The following is a 23,395-nucleotide window of genomic DNA, read 5'->3' as shown; positions in this document are numbered from 1 at the left end:
GGGACTCCATTTTCTGGGGTCGGGATCTTCCTGAGAAGTAAGCAATAAAGCTTTGCCGCAGAAGATTCCGGTTGTCCTGAGTGTGTTCTTGCCGGCGGGGACAAAAGCTCGGGATACTGGGGGTTGCTATACCCACTTGTTGTCTTTAAATATCTATTAGGGGTTTCTACCCCACTTCAGACCATATTGTTCCCAGGTAAAAGACACAGAAGGCTTTCGATTTAAATTTAAAAACACTAAAGCTGGGCAGATATCAACCCTCTGTGCTGTTTTGTCTGATTCCTTGTGGTGACTGCCAAGGTGTCCCTTGCCATGGTCCTCATGCACAACCCCTGACCATCAGGCGAGCCATCATGGCCATGTTCTCATAACCCACACTCCCCATGGCAACCTCTACCCTCTTCTCTCTCCTCTCTTGTGGTCCCTACCTCTGACCCCAAGCCTGGTGAACCTTTGCTCTGCCACCTCTCTCCAGGCTGTAGGCATCTTTATTAACCAATCAGGGGTCACTTGAAGGGCAAGGTTTGCACAATCAAAGCTGAGGTATGTGAGAATTCACTGTCTTGTTGTCATGGGGCAACCATGTCTTGGGATACAGAATTTAGCATTTGAATACAGAGCAGCACTAGACTAACTCCCTACACCCCTCCTCCTCTTGCTTGTCTTCCTCCTTTTCTTTCTAGCTCTGAGGATCAAAACTAGGCCCAGTCTGTGGTGGGCTGGTGCTCTACTGCTGAGCTGTGCCCACAGCCCTGAGTGGCTTTTTTTTTTTCCTGGCTCTGCCTTGAAAACTTAAGGTTTCTTTAACTGTTGGTAACAAACCAAAACTAAAACCAAAACAACAATAAACTCCAAGCAAACAATGAAACCATATAGCTGTACCCCACACCATCAAAAACCCAGATAACCAAAACCTGTCACTGTATAATCTTTGTACTTGGGAAACAGACAGAGGGATTACCACAGTTCTGTCCAGTCTACACAGTGATACTCTTGTCTCAGAAAATGAAAACCTCCAACTGAAATAGAACCAAACAAAACACCTTAGCCTGAGAAGACAGACACGCTCTCTTGTTCTGTGGCAGAAATAAAAGCAGGTTCTTAAAAAAAAAAAAAAAAGCCCTCACTAAATTCTTAAAAAAAAAAAAAAGCAGGTTCTTCTTTTCCGAATCCTGCAACCTTCCTTGTGGAAGTTATTTCTAACCAGAGTCTTGTCAGGCAGCGATTTAAGAGCTATGCTTTGTCCCGAGAAAGTAACCTTTATCTTAAAAAGCTTGTGATTCTGACTGCCTGTCTTCTTTAATAATGCGTTGCCTTGGTAATACTATTTAAATTCTCACCTCTGTTTTCTAGAAGGTATAAATGCCTGTGAATTTCCTTTGTTCAGCCAGAAGAGGGAAGAGGAATATTGCACATCCTTCTTTCCAAAAGCATGAGGTGGGGTACGCTCAAGGCTCGAGAGATCTTTCTTTTCTTTTTCTTTTTGATTTTTTTGAGACAGAGCCTCACTATGTATCCGGAGCTGGCCTTAAACTCACCTGCCAGCCAGGCAGTGGTGGCGCACCCCTTTAATCCTAGCACTTGGGAGGCAGAGACCAGTGGATCTCCGAGTTTAAGTGCAGCCTGGTCTTCAGTATGAGTTCTAGGACAGCCAGGAATACACAGAAAAACTCTTGTCTCAAAAAACCAAAGCCAGCCCGTGGGACTGTAAAAGGCGCTCTGTTTTGGTTCAATGAGGCTTGCTCCAGAGACCCAGTAGAAAACTCTACAAGAGACTGAACAGTAAGCTACATTCCCAGAGACAGGTGCCTGACGCCACAGAGCCCCCAACCCCATCATAATTCTGTGACTTTCAGTCACACAAAGCCCCAAGCTCCTGGCTTTCTAGCTAGACTCCACCCACAGTTGCCTGACAATAGCCAGGTATGCTCTGCCCTACAGTTATCTGGCAACAACAAGGTAGCCCAAAACACTATAAAAGGAGCTGCTTGGCCCCTCCTCTCTCTCTTAAACTCTCACCTTTCTTGCTTTCATCTCTAGCCCTCCTTCTCTCTCTCTCCCTTCCCACCTTTTTCCATGTGGCCATGGCCGGCCTCTTTCTTTTACCTTCTCTCTTACTCACTGCCTTTCTAAAATAAAGCTCTAAAACCATAGACTGTCTTTGCTTATCAAGGTCCACCGTACTTGAACGATGGAATAGGCTCTCCCCTAAAGAGCCTCCCTCTGGAAGGCTTTCCTGCGCTCGAGCCACGGATAGGACCAAAGACTCTTGCCCATGTGGGAACCACCCAGAGCCCCCCCTCTCCCTGCTCTCTCCTCTCTTCGGCCCCAGGGATGACCGAGCCACCCCTACGGCCTCCATTTTGTTCTCAGCTCTTCCATAGTGTCCAGCGGCGTCTGGGATGCCCGAGTCTGAGAACCCGTTATCTCTGGCCTCTGTGAGGCCCAGAGACCTCGGACTGCCCCGTGTCCACCCTCCTTGGACTGGGTCCATAGCTTCACACAGCCAGACACCCACCCTGGGCTGCAAGGAAAGCGTGCTGCAGTCCTTGTGTGTGCCCGCGCAGAGCACCGGATGGCAGGATGAGGGTTTTCTCCCACTCCCTTTATTCCCCCACGCCGGCTGCCCTACACAAGTCAGCCAGCCAGCCAGCCAACCAACCAACCAACCAACCAACCAACCAACCAACCAATCAAACCAAAAAAAGTCACCTGCCTCTGCCACCCAAGTTCTGAGGTTAAAAGCAGGTGCTGCCATGCCTGGCTTCTGGAAATTTCTTAACCAATCATGGAGTTTGAAAATCTGGTGTGTGTGTGTGTGTGTGTGTGTGTGTGTGTGTGTGTGTGTGTTTTCCATCTTGCCGATTGTTTGATTGGAAGTGGGATCTTTCTAGATTTCTTAGTGTTAGTGTTCCATAACTTTCTCTGGGGAGTCTCTACATTGGGTAACAAGAGGAGGAAAGGCCCAGTGGGTAGGCATTCTGCCACTGGGACACCCTGGTGAGAAGCCCTGGGTTGTAGGAGCTTGAGTGTCTCTATCAGTACTCCCAGGTGGCTGTGTGTGGCATTGTCCTAAAGATCTGTGCCAACTGTGCCAACACCTTGACTTTGGGCTTCTGCTCCCCAGAACTGTGAGAGAATCTGCTTCTGTTATTGAGACAACCAGTGTGTGGTGCTCAGAGATGTCACCTGTGTATTCCTGCTCATGTGACCTTTTCAGAGTTCCATATTGGAGGGCTATTCAGACTTCCTGGACCATACTCACCATTAAAAGTGGTTTACATGGTGGCTGGAGAGATGGCTCAGCTGCTAACAGCACTGACTGCTCTGCCAAAGGTCCTGTGTTCAATTCCCAGCAACCACATGGTGGCTCACATCCATCTGTAATGAGTTCTGACACCGTCTTGTGGTCTGTCTGAAGACAGCTACAGTGTACTTATATATATATATATATATATATATATATATATATATATATATAAAATCTTAAAAAAAAAGAGAGAGAAAAAAAACCTCTTTTTAAAAAAGTGGTTTACATTATGGCCTGGTAGATGTGTGTATGTGTGAGTTTTCTCTTTGTAAGTTCAAAGGCAGCTTGGCAAGTAAAGGGAAAGGTGCTTGCTGCTAAGCTCAGGAACCCCAGTTTGATCCCCAGAAGGAAAACGCAGATTACCCCAAACTGCCTTCTGATGTCTGAACATGCTCGGTGGCACCCATGTGCATGTTGGTGTGCATACACATGTAATAAATGATACAATATAAAATCTATAAGGGGCTGGAGTGATGGCTCAGTGGTTTAGAGCATTGACTGCTTTTCCAGAGGTCCTAAGTTCAATTCCCAGCAACCACATGGCCACATGGTAGCTCACAACCATCTGTAATGGGATCCGATGGCTTCTTCTCATATACATAAAATAAATCTTTAAAAGAATCTCTTCAACAAAAGCTTCAAAGAGTGCTTTTTTCCTTCATGTGTGACACTGTCCAAACACATCCTAAACTACTGCATTTAGAGAAAATTCTAGAGTCTCGAGAACAGATCAGTGGCAAAGTGCTTACTAGCATGCACAAGGTCTTGGGTTGCATCCTCAGTACTAAGTAATATTGGGGTTGGTCTTGTGTGCTGTGTATTCAGATGATGAGTTCTGTACCCCAAGAGCAGATTGCAGTCTGGACATAGGCATTATATTGATCAATGTGCTGTAAAGAATGTTCCCCAATAGTCTCTGACTGGTATATAAAAAGCTAGAGCCTCTGACTGGGCAGGGGAGATAGGAAAAAGGAACTTCAGACTGAGTGGGGGGATTTCAATTAGGGACCACAAGGAGAAGGAGGAGAAGGAAGAAGGGAATTGTCATGAGGCAGGGTGGAACATAAACATGTGGCTAAGAGAAGCTAGCACTGAGGACACACATGGAACAGAGTCAGACTCAGATGGCAAGTTATGGGGTATTTATCTGATTATTAATAGCCTAGCTGGGTTAAAATAGCTCAGAATCTGCCCAGCATAGTGTCAGCATCCTGTTAAAAAAGTCTGATGTCTCTGTGTTGTTTACTTGAGAGCTAAGTAGGTTAGAGGGGGGCAGAAACCCCATGTAGATTTTTAGGAGCAAAAGGAGGCATAACTCTCCCACAATATTACTACCATAAACCAACAGTTAACCAACTAACTAATGAAAATATCTCTGTGATCAGGGTCTGGAGAGGTGGTTTAGTGGTTAAAGGCAGTGGCTACTCTTTCAGAAGAGCCAGGTTTGATTCCCAGCATCCACATGGTGGCTCACAACTGTCTGTAACTCCAGTTTCACGGCATTCAAAGCCCTCTTCTGGCCTCTGTGGATACCAGGCACATGTTCATATATGCAGACAAAACACCCATACAGATAAAATAATTAGAAAATATTGCCAATCATGACTTACAAATGGGCCTTACAGTGACTTACAGTGGACATTTTGAATTTCATCGTGAGACTGAGCCTCTCAAGTGTGGAGGCTGCGTCATTGCTTCTTTAGCTGTAACAGCTCTGCTTTCCCAGGAAGGAAACAAAAGCTCAGAGATGTGCAGAAAGTCATCCAGCTTATAGAGGAGTTGGTGTTGAGATAAAACCTTGGTTAGGTTCCACCTTCCTGGCCTGGTTCTGCCACGACCAATCTGGTTCCAAGAAAGCACAACTCTGTGGGCTAGGGAGATGACTTAGAACTTAAGAATGCTTGTTATGCAGTTATGAGGACCGAAGTTCAGACTCCCAGTAGTCAGATAACAAGACAGGTGTCCCACAAATGCCCTTAACTCCAGCCCCGAGGGATCTAACATCTTCTTTTGGCTTCTGTGAGCACACAGACACACATATTGGGACATACATGTGCACAGACATAAGCAGAAACACACACACATCTTTTTTTTTTTTAAAGATTTATTTATTATATGTAAGTACTGTAGCTGTCTTCAGACATCCCAGAAGAGGGCATCAGATCTCATTATAGATGGTTGTGAGCCCCCATGTGGTTGCTGGGATTTGAACTCAGGACCTTCAGAAGAGCAGTTGGTGCTCTTAACCACCGAGCCATCTCTCCAGCCCCCCCCCCCATCTTAAGAGAAGAAAATGTCATTTTGTCCAGGGGTGGACTCCTATGCACATCACTGTAGCAGATGTCTCTCTGGAGATTGTTGTTTGGATATGTAATGTCTTCCTTGTTTTGTATTAAAGTCTTGTTCTCTACTTAGTGGACCCCAATAAGAAGCAAGTGAATCAGGAGAGTGGGTACTAACTTTAAAAATGGGCTACCAGAAAGTGGGGCCTGGTTGAAGCAAGTAGTCCCTGGAGACTGTCTTTGAGGAGTGTGCTTTGCTGTGGCCCTTTCCAAGTGAGCACTTCTATCATGCCCTCTCTGCCTGACAGTCTGCCTCACTAGAGGCACAGAAGTGTGCAGTCCAAGGGACTGTGGACTGAAACCACTGACACTGTCTTCCTTCTTTTAAATCATTTCTTTCAGTGACAACCAAGATGTCAGCTAACCAGGCTCCTTCGAGGCTGAGATTGTCTACAGTAGGAATGATGGATGTACTAAAGGTGAAGTGAGGGTAGAAAGAGCTTGAAAGACAAGATTCATTCTCTCTGGGACCTACACACGCAAACCCACTTTGGAACAGATTTCCAGGGAAGACCAGAGAGGAGAAGGAGGAGGAAGGATGTGTGTGTGTGCATGTGTGTGTGTGTGTGTACACTTTTCTATTGCTGTGAAGACACAACATGACTAAACCAACTTATAATGGAAATGTTTACTGTAGCTCATGGTTTCAGAGGGTTAGAGTTCATAATCATAATGGTAGGGATTATGACAGCAGGCAGGCATGGCTGTAGCTGAGAGTTTACATCCTAATCTAGAGGATCTCTGTCTCTCTCTCTCTCTCTGTCTCGTCTCTCCCTGTCTCTGTCTCTCTTTCTCTCTCTCTCCCTCTCACTGGGAATGGTGTGGGCCTTTGAAACTGCAAAGCCTGCCCCCAGTGACACACCTCCTTCCAAAAGAGTACACCTCCTAATTCTTCTGAAACAGTTCCATCAAATGTGGAACCAAGCGTTCAAACATATAAGTTTATGGTGGGCATTTGCATTCAAACCATTACTATGTATATGCATTAATGCATGCACATATACACGGAGGCCAAAGGTTGGCGTCTTCCTTTATCATTTCTACGTTAATTTAAGTTTAATTTTTGGAGACAGGATCTTATTGTGTAGCCCTGGCTGGTCTATAACTTGCTTTATAGATCAGAGTGGCCTTATAACTCATAGAGATCAGCCTACTTCTGCCAGATTGCTGCAGTTAAAGGCAGCCACCATCATGCTGGGCTTGACTTATTTTTTGTGATAGGGTTTCTCACTGAACCCAGAGCTTGCCATTTTGGGTAGACTGGCTGACTAGAGAAATTTCCACTCCCCCAGAATCTGTGCCCACCCCCCCGGCACTGGGGTTACAGGTGTGCCAGGCTTTTATGTAGGTGCTGGGAATCTAGACTGTGGTCCCTACAGTTGTGAAGGAAGCACTTTGCCAACAGAATCATCTTCTGAGCCCTCCCATGTTCCTTAATTGCCATTTTTCCTGTTTATCCTGACATATCACCTTGATTCTCTGCAAAGCCCTTACTCCCAGACATCTCCCCAATGTCCTCTCTGTTTAATGGTTTTATGGTTCTAGTGCTCCTGCATTCCAGTTCCTCTCTGGTCATCTCTTCCACCTCCAGGCTGGCTGAAATCTGTTGTCTACTGAGGTGCCTGGAGCCCCAGTGTGTAATTGCTGATTCTTTCTGGATCCTGAAGGGAGCATAGGCAGTCTTGAAGCAAAGCAGGATAAGAAGAGTCTAAGCAGAGGAGTTGGAAAGAGTTGGACATAAAGGTGTGAGTCCAGTGCCTATGCGAAGACCAGAATTCCAGAATCTGTAGGAGGGCTCATACACCCAAGAGGCTGAATGTGAAGGCCTTTGGCTAAGGGGCTCGTTTTGGGTTTTGGAGATAAGGTCTCACTTTTGGTATCCCTGGTTAGCCTGGAACTCTGTAGCCCAGGTTGGCCTCAAGCTTGAAATCCTCCTGCCTCAGTTTTCAAGCTGCTGAGATTACATATGTGACTAGCTTTGAGTTTGCGTTCTCTCTCTCTCCTTCTGTCTCTCCCTTCATCTCTTTCTTTTTAAAAAAGATTTATTTATTTTTATTTATTTATATGAGTACACTGTAGCTGTCTTCAGACACACACTAGAAGAGTGCATCGGATCCCATTACAGATGGCTGTGAGCCACCATGTGGTTGCTGAGAATTGAACTCAGGACCTCTGGAAGAACAGTCAGGGCTCTTAACTGCTGACCCATCTCTCTAGCCCACTCTTTCTTTTTTGAGACAGAGTTTTATATAGTTCAAGTTGATGATAAATTCCTGGTCCTCCTGCTTCTATCTCTTGAATGCTGTGATTATTCCAGGAAAGTACAGTGTGTGTGTGTGTGTGTGTGTGTGTGTATGTGTGTGTGTGTGTGTGTATTAAGGTTTTAAAAAGCCAGGCATTGCTGGGCAGTGGTGGCACACGCCTTTAATCTCAGCACTTGGGAGGCAGAGGCAGGCAGCCGGGGGTATACAGAGAAACCCTGTCTCGAAAAACCAAAAAAAAAAAAAAAAAAGTTAAAAGATGTACTTATTTTTATTTGACGTGGATGAGTGTTTTGCCTGCATGTATGCATATATATGTCTGTACCACCTTTGTGCCTGGTGCCCACAGAGGCCAGAGGAAGGAGTCGGATCCCCTGAAGCTTCTGGTATGGATGTTGTGAGCACCATGGGGTTGCTGGGAACTGAACCTGGGTCCTCTATAAGATCAACAAATGCAGGCTGGAGAGATGGCTCAGTGGTTAAGAGCTCTGACTGCTCTTCCAGAGGTCCTGAGTTCAATTCCCAGAAACCATGTGGTGGCTCAGAAACCGTGTGGTGGCTCACAACCATCAGTAATGGGGTCAGATGCCTTCTTCTAGTGTGTCTGAAGAGAGCAATAGTGGTGTACTCCTATGCATAAAATAAATAAATAAATCTTTAAAATCAACAAATGCTCTTAACCTCTCAACCATCTCCTCAACCCGTTGTTTTTGAAGGCCTAAACACCAGAACTGTGGCTGGAACGATGGCTCAGAGCACTGGCTGCCCTTGCACTGGACCCAAGTTCAGTTCCGCAATGCTCACATAGTGATTTGCAACCACTTCGGCTTCAGTTCCAGGGGGATCTGGTAACCCTCTTCTGACCTCCACACATGCACATGGTGCACATACATATATGCAGGTAACATATTCATACCCATAAAATAAACAAATCTTTAAAAGATAAAACCATAAAAAAGGCAATAATATTTTGTGATGCATGAAAACTGTTAGATTCAAATGAAGTTTTATTGGTATACAGCCATTCTTATTTGCTCTAGTATGTGATTTATGGCTGCCTTCAACTGCAGTGACAGAGCATATAACACAGGAGTGCTCATGGGTATCCTTCATTTTGTCTCTCATCTTTCAGAGTCTGAAATGTTTGCTCCCTGGCCTTTTACAGAAAAAGTTTGATGCTGAAGTCTGAATTGAGGGATTGTTTTAGCATGGTCTGCAAGAGCAATGGAGAAAACAGGACATGTTCATGAAATGTTTAGAGGTAGACTGGGTACAGGCAGTGCGAAGGAGTCTAGGTTGACTTATAGCTCTCTGGTTTGAGGAACTGTGTGAATTGTGGTTCCAGGAAGGCAGAAATACCAAATACCAGGGCCAGGAGGACAAGGATTGGGAGAGAAAGAGAGAGCTGGACTTTTATAATAGAATACTCCTTTTGCTGACTCTGGTTTATCATGAAAGCAAAGGCTCCAGGAGCAATGCATTCTTCAGAGCCCAAGGCTGTCAGGGGAAAACGTGTTGAAAGAGTATTCTTGCTTTAAAGGCAAGCAGGTTCCAAATGCAATTCTATTTGGAGTTAGTCCTGTGAAACCTAAGCTAGGCACCTAAGAATAAAACCAGAGATTCTACAGGCCTTGGGAGACTCTGCAAGGATAGGTCACACAGAAGGAAGACTGTAAAGGCTTCAGGCTAAGGGGCTGGCTTTTGTTTGTTTTTGAGACTTGCATGGATGATATTTGGTATCCCCAAATATCAAGACCCCTTTGCCTTCATGGTGATGACATACTATTCAGAGAGGGCAGGACCTGTTTCTGAATGTTTATGTGTGTAGGTGTCTTTTCACACTTGTGTGCCTGGTGCTGGAGGAGGGCAAAAGAAGACATGGAATCCTGTAGGGCTGGAGTGAGTTCCTTTTTGTTTCCTTGAGACAAGATTACACACATAGCCCTGGCTGTCCTGGAACTCTCTATGTAGACCAGGGTGGCCTCAGACTCATAGGTAGCCTGCCTCTACCTCCCAAGTGCTGGAATTGAAGGTGTATGCTATCATGACTGGCACATTGTTTATTGACTTATTTTGAGGACAGGCACAAATGCATGGGGGTGGTGATGACAGCTTCCATGTGTGTGTTCTCACCATGTGGATCTCTGGGACATAACTCAAACTCTCAGCCTTGATAGCTAATGCCTTTACTCAGTGAACCTCTTGCCAGCTCCACTCTTGAAATTTTGAATGAAGCATAAAGACTTTGGGTCTGGTTAATTTTGGTGTGTGATTTTTTTTCTTTTTTTTTGCAACGTGTTTTTATAATAAAAAAGTTTATGGATGAGACATATAGCTCATTTGTAGAATGTTGGCCTAATATATGAGGGACCCTAGATTCAATCCCAATACTAGTTTTAAAAAGGAGGATGAGAAAGAGGAAGAGGAAGAAGAGGTAGTAATTTGGCCAGTGTGAGGGTGAACATCTTTACTTCCAGCATTCAGAGACAGAGGCAGTCAGATCTCTAAGAGTTCAAGGCCAGCCAAGAGCTTGTCAAAAAAAAAAAAAAAAAAAAAAAAAAAAAAAAAAAAAAAAAAAAAAAAAAAAAAAAAAAAAAAAAAAAAAAAAAAAAAAAAAAAAAAGGCAGGGGGAAGAGCGTTTAAACGTCAGGTTTCTTAAATTGCCAGCAGGTGGCGCTAAAATGTCATGGTGGAAATGGAAGTAAGGCTGGGCTTTGAGTGTGGGAGGGATTCTAACCTGTTCCTCCTCAGGCTAGCTCCAGTCTGGGATTGGTAGAAGATGTGGTATTCACAAAGCGACCTTATTCTCTCCTTACTTCTACCAAAAGGCCTTTGTTCCTGGGGTAAAGAGACTCCCTCAGGGTAGGAGTGGGTGCTGTGTTTGAGATGGACAGATCCCCACGCAACCCCCCTCTTCCTTCAGGCTCATGGTATTCTCCATCCTGGGTTGGCAGAACTCTTTCTTCAGAGGCCTGCAGGACCCCAATCCCACCTGGACTTTACCCTCCTCCTTGCTCAGGTGTGCGCTGGACACTCTTCAAACCCAGTCACATTAGGATGTAAGATTCTTCTTCCTGGTTTGGGGGAATAGGACTCTAGACGTCCCAAAGCCAGAACAGAGGTACAGGGTAAGACCTGGGTGAGAAACTAGACCTGTGGCAGCCTCTTCTGTGGTGACACCGATGGTACAGCCATCAAGTGCTTTTACCAGTTTGCCGCATCCCTCTGACACCTGCAAAGGGCTTGCTCCTCTTTTAGAGATGAAGACACTGAGGACAGGGGCATGCCTAACAAAGGTTATTTGGTGGAGGGCATAGCAGGACCACGGTGAGGTGCCCATGAGAGGGAACAAGTGATAGGTGTGGGCTGTTACTCTCATTTCTGGTCCTGATGCTGGTCTCACCCCATCCTTCCTGATGCTGGTCCCATCCCCTCCTTTCTTGATGTTCCATTGGTCCCAAAGCTTCACTTCTTCCAGTGCTGCTCAGCTTTCTCAGCCCCTCCACCTCCATACCCTTGACACAGGTGGGACATTTATTTCTGAAGGGGGCTTAGGGCTACAAGGGAACATGAACAAGCCAGTAGCCCTTACCAGGGTTTCAGCTGTCACCTGTATTGGTGATACGGGGTACATGGTTTACATATAAGGATCATCCCCATATTGCTGTATTTCCTGCAGCTTCTGGCCAGCTTCTCCTTGTCCACCTAGTGGGCTATCCTTGCCCACAGTGTTGGAACCATTCCATAGCTTGTGGGTGATGTGAAGGTGATTGAGTGAGGCATTTGACACCCCATTGGCTAATAGGGTTGATGCAACTGATCCGACTGGCTACGTAGGCGTCTTCTTCCTCTATCATCCCTCCATATTCATCTTGGTCCAAATCTGTACACTCAGTTCAAGAGGAAGACCTTCCCAGATAAAGGAGGAAGGTCAAGGGTATATACCAGGAGATGCACACCCCAGCTAGAACTGCTAGATAAGCTCTCAAGGTCCAACAGTTTCTGGGAGTTCAGGAAGCTAAATGTGTGGGGGTGAATTCCCACCCCTTCCTCTACAGGGATTTTTTTTTAAAAGGCTTATTTATTATGTATACAGTATTCTGCCTGCATGTATGCCTGCAGGCCAGAAGAGGGCACCAGATCTCATTATAGAGGGTTATGAGCCACTACCTGGTTGCTGGGAATTGAACTCAGGACCTCGGGAAGAGCAGCCAGTACTCTTAACCTCTAAGCCGACTCTCCAAGCCTGCAGGGATTTTTTTTTCTGGGTCCCCACCCAGGACCTCAGCCTTCTAGGATATTTTTTTACCCCTCTCAAACGTTTTATGTGTACCAGAATCACCTTGAGGCTGCTGGTTACAGATAGCTGGTTTCCATCCTTGGAATTCTTCTTTTAGTAAATCCATAGTGATCCCAGAAATTTACCTATTTAAGTTCCCAGGTGCAGGCAATGTTCCTGGTTTGGGCCTCTGTTAGATTACCAGGCCTTGTCTGGCTCTGGGCAATCTTGGCTAACCACTGGATTATCCAGCATAGAAGAAAATCTTTGCTTGTCTGGAGCACATCGGATAATCTATACTAAGAATATGGTTTGTGGTGGAGGTCCTAGGCCACTCTCTATCTGTTAAGCCTCTAGAGGGGCTGGACACTGAGGCCAACGGTGTGGGCAGTCAGCCATGTTTGTCCCTATGCCTGTCCTCTAGTACAAACACCAGACACCAAGGTTCCGGAGGGTGTTTGTGGCTGGCAGAATAGCATGTAGGCTGTCAGACATCACTGCTGGAGAATGAAGTATTCTGTGACTTCCTGGGAAAGAATTGGCATCTTGTGCCTGGTTACTCTGGGATTCTGCTCTGTGTGCTTTATTCTGTTGTTTCCTTCTGAACTCTTCCACAGTGACAGTGACAGACTCTAGTGGCCTTGCAGAACTCTCTGTTTTCCCAGCAAACCACTGACATCTGGGTTAGCCTTGGGACTCCCAACTACTACTATACTTGGCTAACCACTGCTTAGGACTGTGGGGTTAATCTCTTCAGGTTCCTTTTCGTCAGGCTTTGGGAACTTCTCTGACCAAAACAATGCTTAGGTTGTGCCCTGAGGGTTTCCCTGATTGAATGCTTTGGCCTGAGTATCCTAGGTCTGTCACCCCTACAGTCTAGAGGTCAGGAGGTTGTGGAAGCCTGGGCGTTGATTTGTTTTATAATCCAAAAGAATCCTCTTGGGTCTCTGGGTCTTAGTTTCCCCAGCTACAAATAGGAGTTTAGAAGAATTCTGTTCCTCCTGGGAATAAGGCCCTAGAGCTGCTATGTACAGAGTACATAGGGCTGTTTCAGAGGTCAGGCCTGCCTGGCTTAGCACCACTCACCTGAGCCATGGACTCACAGGTTGTGCTGCCCCCCCCCCCCCCCGCAGGGTTTAGTCGATCTAGTCATGCAATGCTGTCCTTGCTGGATCCGCCTTAGAAGCTGCAGCTCACTCTCTGCATTGTAGCTCTTGTGCCTTCCCTGTCCTTGCATTCCTGGCCTTGGGGCCCAAACAGGGAGGAATTCCTTATAGTGCCCACTAGTTACGTGGCTTTTATTCACAGACTCAGCATATGCTGAGGATGGAAGAAAAGAACAGGGGCCAGGCAGGGCCTGGAGATTAGGGTGGCAGGGCAGCCATGCACGGATTGGATTAAGGAGTTTACAGAAGAGAATCTGCTGGCTGGGACAGACCCATGTGGGGCAAGGCTGGAGGCAGGCAGCATGCAGGAGGTCTGGCTAGATCTGCCCAGAGCAGATCCACCCAGGTAACGGCTGTGAGCCAGGAGGGTGGGACCGAGGTCACTTTAGGGTAGGGAGAGAGAAGAATGGGTGTGGGACTGGATAGCAGGCACCTTACCCCCCCAACTCCCACTCCCACCCCCAGGAAAACGGCAAGGAGGGCCGGTTAGGACACCTGACATCTGGTCCTTGATGCTGCTTTGGGACTTGGTGTATTTAGCCAAGCTGGTCTCCTCTGGTGTCGTTGTCCTGCTCACGCTTGGACATTTGCCTTGGAGGTGACCCACATAGGGCTGACCTGGGGACATTTGTAGGGAGGTTGGACAATCCTGGAGAGTATGCCTAGGGCCTACCTGGATGAGCTCTGCCTGTGTAGGGAGGGGATTTCCAGCCAGGGTTCACCACCTCCCTCCTCTTCCAAACTTTTCTCTCTGTGCTTGGTGTGATCTCCCATATGTAGCTGCAGCGGGTGCTATCACCACTGCAATCCAGGCCCCCTGATGGGCCAAGGAAGACTGCACCTTTAAACTACTGGCCCGCCCTGTTGGCTCCTGACTTCCTGCCTAAACGCAAACAGTCCAAAGCCCGGATCCTCCTGCTGGGCCCATTCCCACACAGCAGGGATCAGAAAAACCAGTTCCCCGGGTTTCACTCTCTGTCTGGGAACAGCAAAGTTTGGAAAGCGGCAAAGTCTCTCTGGGCTGTCCAAGAAGGTGACCCAGGGGCCTGGGAAGCCAGAGGAGTTCTGAGCAGGGCTTTCGGGCTGAAGATGCAGCCCATTTTCCGGGACACTTTCCACCGGCCTCTCCCTGGAGCTGAGGGTGGAAGGATGCAGGAGACGGGGGGCCATTAGCATTGGCGGGAGGGGGTGCGGTGAACAGAGCCAGGGCGCTTGGGGATTTTGCGCCAGCGCCGCTTGTCCCAGCGGCAGAGCAACAGCAGGCGGAAAGTGTCCCGGAAGGCTTTGTTGCAGAGTGCGTAGCACATGGGGTTGACAGTGCTGTTGACGTAGCAAAGCCAGTAGCCCAGCTCCCATAGGGTTTCTGGAACACAGTCCTTGCAGAAGGTAGACACCAGCACCATGATGTTATATGGTGTCCAGGTGAGGATGAAGGCCAGCAGGATGGCACTCAGGGTCCGAGCTGCCTTCTTCTCCTTGACCAGTGAGAAGGTCTTTCTCTTGGCCAGTTGTTCCTTCCCTCGGGGTTTTTGGCCCTTGCCGCCTCGGTCTCGGCCTTTCTTGGTGGGCCTCTTGACTGTATTTGGGGAGCTTTTGGGGGGCTGCTTGGTGGGTGCCTGTGCCTCAGGATCTACCATAGGCATCTTGATCACCACTTCTGAGCCAGGCTCCTCACCTTCAGAGGATGTGAGGGACTCCATGGAGCCTTCATCCTCTTCCTCTTCTTCCTTCCAGCTGTAGGCCTGCAGAAGTCTGGGTGCTCGGCAACAGCGACAGCAGCGACCTGGAGGTGACTCGGGTGAGCCTTCAGCTCCTGGCTGCGACCTCTCTGAGCTGCTGCTGCTGCCACCACCTTTGCCTGGTGTCTCAGAACCTTGTAGGGCTGCTAGCTCCCGGGCTCGATTTTCTGTCTCCCGGTAGATGCGCCAGTACAGTGTACACATGACTGTGACAGGGAGGTAGAAGGCGGCCATGGCTGTGCCGAAAGTGATGATGGGTTGGGAGAGGAACTGGATGTAGCACTGCCCAGCCAGCACCGTCCGCTCCCCAACTAGGTATTGCCAGAAGAGAATGGCTGGGGCCCAGAGAACGAAGGAAACCAACCACGCGAGGCCAATCATCAGAGCTGCCCTGCGGGGAGTGCGCTTGGCTCGGTAGCTCAGGGGTCGGGTCACTGAGAAGTAACGGTCAAAGCTGATAAGCAGAAGATTCATGACAGAGGCGTTGCTGGCCACATAGTCCAGGGCCAGCCAGAGGTCACAGGCCAGTGTGCCCAGAGCCCAGTGGCCCATGAGCAGGTATGTGGTATAGAGGTTCATGGAGAAAGTGCCAATGATGAGATCAGCACAGGCTAGGCTCAGCAGGAAGTAGTTGTTGACTGTCTTGAGCTCTGTGTTGACCTTGAAGGAGATGAGCACCAGCAGGTTGCCTGTCACTGTAGCCAGAGACAGGAGGCCTGTGGTGATCCCGATGAATGCCACTTGCCAGGGACCCTTTCCTGGTGCCAAGACGGTGATGTTGGGACTGACAGCAGGGGGCACTGAGGTGTTCATTGCAGCCCGGTGGAATGAAGGGGCAGCCCCTTCCTCCAGTCACAAGATTTTTTTCAGAGTAAGGGCATCACCTGAAAAGAAAGGACACGAGCTTTGGCTAGGCCACTCGGTACCTCTGGCAATTCTGAGTGGAAGATACAGCCCCAGACCTTTCAGAGTGCCAGGCCAGACAGCATCACCCCCAGGCGCTGGCACCTACTCACCGTGGCTAACAATGTGCTTTCCAGCCACAAGGAGATTTTTGCCAGCAGCATGGGGGCAGTCCTGAAAGCTAGGGACCTAAGTCATCATGAAAGCTTCTGAATGGGTTCAGACTCTGAGCCTCAGTTTCCTCATTGGAAAAATTTTCAAGTATTTTTACTTTATGTGTATGAGTATTTTGTCTATGCGTATGTCTGTGCACCACGTGTAAGTAGTGTTTGAGGAGGCCAGAAAAAGGGCATCCCCGGAACTGAGTTACACACATTGTGACTACTTTGTGGGTGCTGGGAACTGAATCTGAGTTCTCTGGAAGAGGAGCCAGTGAGTTCTCTTAGCTACCAAGCCATCTCTCCAACCCCTAATTCATTCCTGTTTTCTTTAAATTTCATGTGGCAGGAATTGGGAGGGTTCTTTTGTATACAGACCTGCGAAATTTTCCAAGCATTTTGTTCAACCTTATTAATGTCTTCATTTAAGAAGGACTTGCTACATGCCAGACACAGTGCTAAGCACCTAATCAAGTTATCTAATTTAACTTGTCCTGCTCATCCTTAGCAGGATGGCCCTTGCCATCCCTTTCTTACTGGAGGTAATGGTGACTGAGCAGCTTCAACCTCTGCTATAGTGAGAAGATGCTGAGTGGGATTAGAGTCCACTTCCTCCACTTGCTGTGCATGGGCTGCTCCAGTGTGAGGCTTTCACCAAAGAAAGGGTAATGGAAAGAAGAAGAAAGCTCCAAAGAGAAGAAGAGGGTGGGGAGTTATGGTCCTCATCTGTAATCCCTGCACTTGAAAGGAGGACGAGGCAGAAGGATCAGGAGTTTAAAGTCATCCTCTGCTACACAATGAATTTGAGGATAGCCTGGGCTACAGTTGAGGGCAGTGTTGAGACAGGGAATAGGGTACAGGAGAATGTGTGGTTTATGCCTACACATTCTTCCATGGATTGTATGCGAAGCAGGCAACAGGGGCGATGAACTCGGCTCCCAGTCAGGTGAAGGTCTGGCCCCAGATGGGATGTGAGTGGCTCTCCTCCCTCTCTCTGGTCTGTTCCTGGGTCCCAGCTAAGAGTAGGGCAGCATGGGAGATAGGAGGATCCCCCAGACTTTTCTGGAACCTGGAGTCTGCCCCGACACTAAAATTGTGAAAAATGAAAGTCTAGAAGGCAGGGGAGACCTTCAGCCAAAGGCAAGGCAGACCGAAGACCGAAGGTCCTGCTAAGCTGGAGCCCAGCTGCTGTGTGGTTTGGTGGGTCCTTTATTGTACCCCCACCTGTCTACTAAAGAAATTTAGGGTCTTCCCAGCCTGAAGCTGTGGCCTGTAGGATTGAACTGTTGGGAAGATTCTTCCAGGTCCTGGTGTTGCTTGGGGGCTTAGTCAGTGACACAGAGAATAATGTTCTGTGCCTGTGATCATTGTATTTAATGCTACAGTTAGGCTGCCTGCATTTAACACTACACTTGATGTTAGCTAAAAGGCTGTAGGAGAAGTGGTAACAAACAAGAGGGTATTGGTATTGCCTTATTTGTTCTTTTCAAGACAGGGTTTTTCTGTAACTTGCCCTAGTCATTCTGGAACTTGTAGACTCGGCTGGCCTTGAACTCACAGAGATCCACCTGGGTCTGCCTCCCAAGTGTTGGCATTAAAGATATGTGCCACTACACCAGTCTTTGTGATTTTTTTTTTTGAGACAGGTCTCACATAGCCTAGACTGGCCTCAAAATTTCCATGTAATCAAGGATAACTTTGAATTCCTGATCTTCTTCCTCCTTGCCTCCCTGCCTCAAGTGCTAAGATTGTAGGTAAGGTTTGTCTGGATTTGAATCCACACTTTGCCATTTATGTAACTTAAAACAACAACAACAACAACAGCAGCAGCAGCAACAACAACAACAGCAACAACAAACCACCCATAAGATCTGGAGAGATGGCTCAGCAGTTAAGAGTGCTTGCTGCTCTTCCAGAGTTCAGTTCTCTGTTTCCACATGACAACTCACAAAGTGTTACATGCATATATGTGTAGGAAAATATCCATATTTATAAAATAAAAATAAATAAATCCTAAAAAATTAAATAATTCACTACAATATAATTCCCACACCTAAGGCTCAGGGAAAAACAGAAAGACTGTAAAAGCCAGAGAATCAGGATGTTTGCTGTGAGATGCTGTCTTACAGGGGTGTCTGAAGCTGTTTCCGTAAAACCTCACCAATATGACTGACTACTGAGTTGAGCAAGGACTACAGAGCAGAAGTACTAAAGTGGGAGCAGAAGGCCGATAAGGCTTCAACACTGCACAAAGACCTACAGGCAACTAAGGACATTGGCAGTGAGAGAGATAGTCTTCCGCAGGGAAGGACACACCAAACGGTTCCCCAATATCAGTGGTCAGCCCTGAAAACACACATACAAGTAACATGAGGTAGACTGTGCAAGTTGCATTTATGCAGTTAGGTGTGTGTACACACACACATACACATACAGACACATGCACACACATGTAACAAGTAAGGAAAAGAGGCTGTGAACTTGCAAGAGAGCAAGGTGAGGTATATGAGAGGATCTGGGACAAGGAAAGGGAAGCTAAAATTCTGTCATTATATTATCTCAAAAATGAAAAATACTTAAAAATAAATCTTAATTAATTAGTGACAGGCTCTTGTGACAGGGTCTCATATAGTACAGCTTCCCTGTGCAGCCAAGATGAGGAATGACTTCAAACTTCTGATTCTACCTCTTCCTCCCAGGTGACAGGATTAAAGGCTTGCACCACCATATCTTATTTTATTGACTATTAATGTGCTATTACTATTTTCTTTAAGTGATTTAATGTCCATAACCATAGATTCCTCAACAGAGATGTAGGGATTAGCTAAGACCTTCAAGCTAATGACTCAAGGAATTGTTGAGAGGATTAAATGAGTTTTTGAAAGTCATGTGCTTAAGAATGGCTCTTGATGTGAACACCGGTTCTCCATAAATTCAGTCTGTGTAGGAATGAGGGTTCTTTCCTGCTTAGGAGTGGCTACTTCTATGAAAAATATCCCTTAGTGAGGGGGGAATACTCTTACCCAGGGGTGAACCCCCTAATTAGTTATCCAATACTAAGGGGTCAGCCCTGAAATAATATACATACAAGTAATACTAAGTGGACTGAGCAGCTTGTATTTATGTATTTAGGCATACATACATATATATGTAACAATAACCACTAAAAAGACATCATGGTTTCAGAGGGAGCAAATTCTGGGGGTACAGGAAAAGGATTGGAGGGAGAAAAGGGAAGCGGGAAAATGATGTAATTGTATTTTAATTAAAAAAAATCTCTTCAAAGGTTGGGTGTGGTGCCTCCAGCATTTAGGAGGCAGAGGCAGTCTAGGAGTTCAAGGTTGACCTGGTCTACATAGTGAGTTCCAGGGTAACCAGAGCTACAGTGAGAAACCTTGTCTTGAAAAGAAAGAGAGAAAGAAAGAAAGAAAGGAAGAAAGAAAAAACAAGAGGAAAAAAGAAAGAATAAATAAATAAGCAAACAATTCTCCTAGAGGGCTTGGGTATAGCTCTTAGTAAATTACTAAGCATTACTAGGGCCCCGAGTTTCATCTCTAGCACAGGGCCCCATATCTCTGATGGTGCAATAGTGGTGACTGACAATAATGGTGCCTCGTGCTGTTGACAGCTCACCCCAGTCACTGTTAAAGTATTTCTGTTCGTTCATGCATTATCTTATTTAATCTGTGTGTGTGTGGTATAAGGAATCAAACATGGGGCCTTACACATTCTCACCAAACTTTTTTTTTTTTTTTTAAAGACATTTCATGTAGTCTGGGCTGGCCTGGAACTCACGTTGATCCTCCATCTTCAGAGTGCTGGGATGAGAGGCAAAGGGTCCCAGGCCGGTTTTACACGGTGTGGGTGATGAAGTTCCACGCTAGGTAAGCATTACAAATCGAGCGACTTCTCCACCCCCCACACTGAAGCTCAGCAGGAAAACGACATAGGCACAAGTTTACAGATAAGGGAACTGAAAGAGACCCAAGCAAAACAGCCAGAGAACCTGTAGAAGATCACACAGGAATGTACACTCAGGACTGGACCCCATTCTCTTCAGTGAAACGTCATTTATAAGAACCTACAACTAAGCATTAAAAAACAGCCAAACAAAACCTCACAAAACCCAAACAAACACAACGAAAAGACCGAATATCATTGGAAACTAATTCACCCATTTGAATTTTAAAAGCATTGCATTTAAACACAGTTCAGCACCCACATCCACCCCACCAGCATTGTGCTTTAAGTCCAGGACTTTGCAGCTAGGCAGACACTTTGCCACTGAACTACAGTCCTAGCTTCTGAGAGTCTTGATAGTGTGTATCCAGGCCAGTTTTGGACTCACTGTGTAACCTAAGTTGGCCTTAAACTCATAATTGAGCCTCCTTCCTTAGCCTTCTGGATGCTGGGATTAGAGGCATGAGCTAACCATATTTTGTAAAATATGATTATCTTTATCGCTCAGTTTTGTCACACGCCTTCTAAACTAAAGTCAAGCACTGAACTAGAGGCTGGGATCAGGCCTTCTTCCCTGGTAAGGCTGCAGCTGGCCACTATCTTGAGAATTTGCCCTGCATAGGTAATGTCTTTGGTTTTCTGAATTTAGGGTTGATTAATGACAATTGCCCAGAGGGAATAACTGAGGCCCAGCAACATCGGAGAGAAGGCATTACTAAGGTCTCCTTGTTCTTAAACTGTGTACAGTCCCCTTTGTGTCAGCTCCATGTGCTTTGGGGCAGCAGAGCTGAGCAGAGACTTGTAAAGGAACTAAAGTATATTCTCTGGCTGATCGGAGAGTCTGCATCCTCCCAACTGCAGAGGCTCCTTGGCCACAAAATTTAAAGATGTCCCCAAACTCGATAGTAGATAAACTAATGTCTTATATGATGTGAAAAATATTAACACAAATACAATCTATTATGAATAAAATGTCTACGGCAGGATCTAGCCCTACACATGTGCAATCCTATTTATTTAGCTCCCAAACCCCAAACCTGACCCTGGTTCCCAAATAAATAGTTCTTTATTTACAAAAAGAGCAAGCTTGTTGTAGTGTTGGTTGATTGATTGATTGATTGATTGAGACAAAGTCTTACTATGTAGCCCAGGCTGACCTCAAATTCAGAATTCTTTGCTTTAGTCTTCCAATGCCAGAATCATAGCCATGTGCCACCAAGACTGGTTTGTTATTTGATTTGTAAAAGTGTTCCAGGCTGGGTGTGGTGGCACACTCCTGTAAACCTGGTGCTCTAGAAGTAGAGGTAGGAGGATGTGGAGTTCAAGGCCAGCCTCATTTACATAGCACATTTAAGGCTAGTCTGAGCTATGTAAGACTGTTTTAAGAACAAAAAATAGGGCCGGAGAGATGGCTCAGTGGTTAAGAGCACGGATTCCTCTTCAGAGGTTCTGAGTTCAATTCCCAGCAATCACATGTTGGCTCACAGCCATCTGTAATGGGATCTGAGCCCTCTTCTGGTGTGTCTGAAGACAGCTATAGTGTATTCATAATAAATAAATAAATAAATAAATAAATAAATAAATAAATAAATCTTTTAAAAAGGAAAGAAAACAGAAGAAACAAAACAAGACAAAAAAGCAACAAACAAATCAGTAACAAAGTTGCAATATTGCCTTTCTGGGTTATGAAGTTTTCTTCCCTCTGTCTCTGTTTTTTGTCTTTCATTTTCTTGTGCTGGGGACACAACCCAGAACCTTGTGCATACTAAGCATGTGCTTTACCATTGAGTCACACCCTATATCCCTGTGACCCCTCAAGTTTTGCTCCAAGGTGAGTGTCTCATTTAACTTGCCCCAGGCTTGGCACCAGTACCTGGGACCCATTGCTCTGGAACTAGGCTCAGTGCTGTCCAGTCTTTCAACTGTTATCAGCACAATCTCCTAACCTGTCATCCTTTTCCCGACGTTCACTCCTCAGCTGATGAGCAGGATCCCAAAGCAGTCACACAGTTAATGACCTTGGCTCTTCTTCCTGACCCCCTGTCACAGTGCTCTGACAGGGGTGTCCACCCCAGCTCTTCCCTTGTTCTTATCTGCTCTTCTGTATGAAGGAAGATTTGGACCATCCTAGCATCGCTTCTTGGCCTTTTGGCTAAGATCAAGTGTGGACTATCCTAGCATCTCTGGGATCTGTGGAGGGTCCTGAATGCAACATGTTCAGATGCTGCACAGGGAGGACTCAAGTCCCTGAGGTGAAGCTGAAGGATTCAGGCCCCTTCACTGGAAGCTGCAGGGACATCAACTCTGGGTGGGAACATGGTGACTGATTCTTACTCATCCCAAGCTTCACTTAGAGACAAGTGGTGACTACCGAGAATGACACAAGTGCTTTTATTTGGTTTAACTTTTCTTTTGAGATGGGGTCTCATTCCACAGCCCTGGGTAGCCTAGAACTTACTTTGTAAACCATGCTAGTCCATGCATGTGGAGTTCCAGGCCAACCTCATTTACACAGCAAGTTTAAGGCTAGCCTGAGCTATGGGAGACTTTATTTTAAAACAACAAAACAAAACAAAACAAAACAAATCTCTGCGAGATCCACCTGCCTGGCTAAAGCAAATACTTTTAGTACAGGACACTGGAGAGAAAGGATCAATATTCTCAGAGGCAAAGCAAGGCTGGCAGTCTCTTGCCTCGATGGCTAGACATCCCTGCTAAATCTTTTTTTAATGGTCAAATTGGTAGTCATCATACTTAGGACATGTTGTGCACTAGATATATGCTCTTTCCCCTTTTCTGCTGAACACTTTTATCGCTGTAGTACAGGTGAGGTATCTGAGGCTCAGAGGGCTGAGTGGGTTTCTGATGGTCCCACAAGAGGTAGTAGCATTGGGACTGTGACTTTAGCTTTCCTCTTCAAGGCCTGTGTTCATTCTACTTGGCCCATTGCTCTGTGCCTCTCTGATGTTCGCCTCTCTCTGGGAATGTTTAAGGAGAAAGGGCAGAGGTTCTAGAGTTAGGTTCTCAGCGTCCTTTGGACCTTCCATTCTCCTCCGAGATTCAGCTCTAGCTGCTTGTGAGCCTGCTTTCCCATTACAGTGAGAGCAGAAAGAGTCGGAGTTTCCTGATCACCTACTGTAGTCCTTGCTGTGCCACCCTGGCAGATCTTGTCACCTCAGCTTCTCAGGTGTTGAGATGATGCATCTATGCTACTTTCCTTAACCAATTTGTCCTTCCCTTCCCTTCCCTTCCCTTCCCTTCCCTTCCCTTCCCTTCC

The 23,395-nt window shown here is 46.4% G+C and overlaps 1 protein-coding gene across 2 annotated transcripts in view; it reads right to left on the bottom strand.

Annotated features, from left to right (window-relative positions):
- Positions 1–13,466: 13,466 nt before the first annotated feature.
- The window catches only part of Chrm1 (cholinergic receptor muscarinic 1), a 16,332-nt gene continuing 6,403 nt past the window's right edge, over positions 13,467–23,395 (bottom strand). The window contains exon 2 of one of the 2 annotated variants that reach the window (XM_021151775.2): positions 13,467–15,981. In XM_021151775.2, the coding sequence (XP_021007434.1) occupies positions 14,528–15,910 (1,383 nt within the window). In that variant the 5' untranslated portion in view covers positions 15,911–15,981 and the 3' untranslated portion in view covers positions 13,467–14,527. The remainder of the gene's footprint in view (positions 15,982–23,395) is intronic. The other variant, XM_029472839.1, reaches the window with a different exon arrangement.

Source organism: Mus caroli, chromosome 19 (genome assembly GCF_900094665.2).
Source record: "Mus caroli chromosome 19, CAROLI_EIJ_v1.1, whole genome shotgun sequence".
Classification (NCBI taxonomy): Eukaryota; Metazoa; Chordata; class Mammalia; order Rodentia; family Muridae; genus Mus; species Mus caroli.
This window is presented reverse-complemented; position numbering and strand designations above follow the sequence as displayed.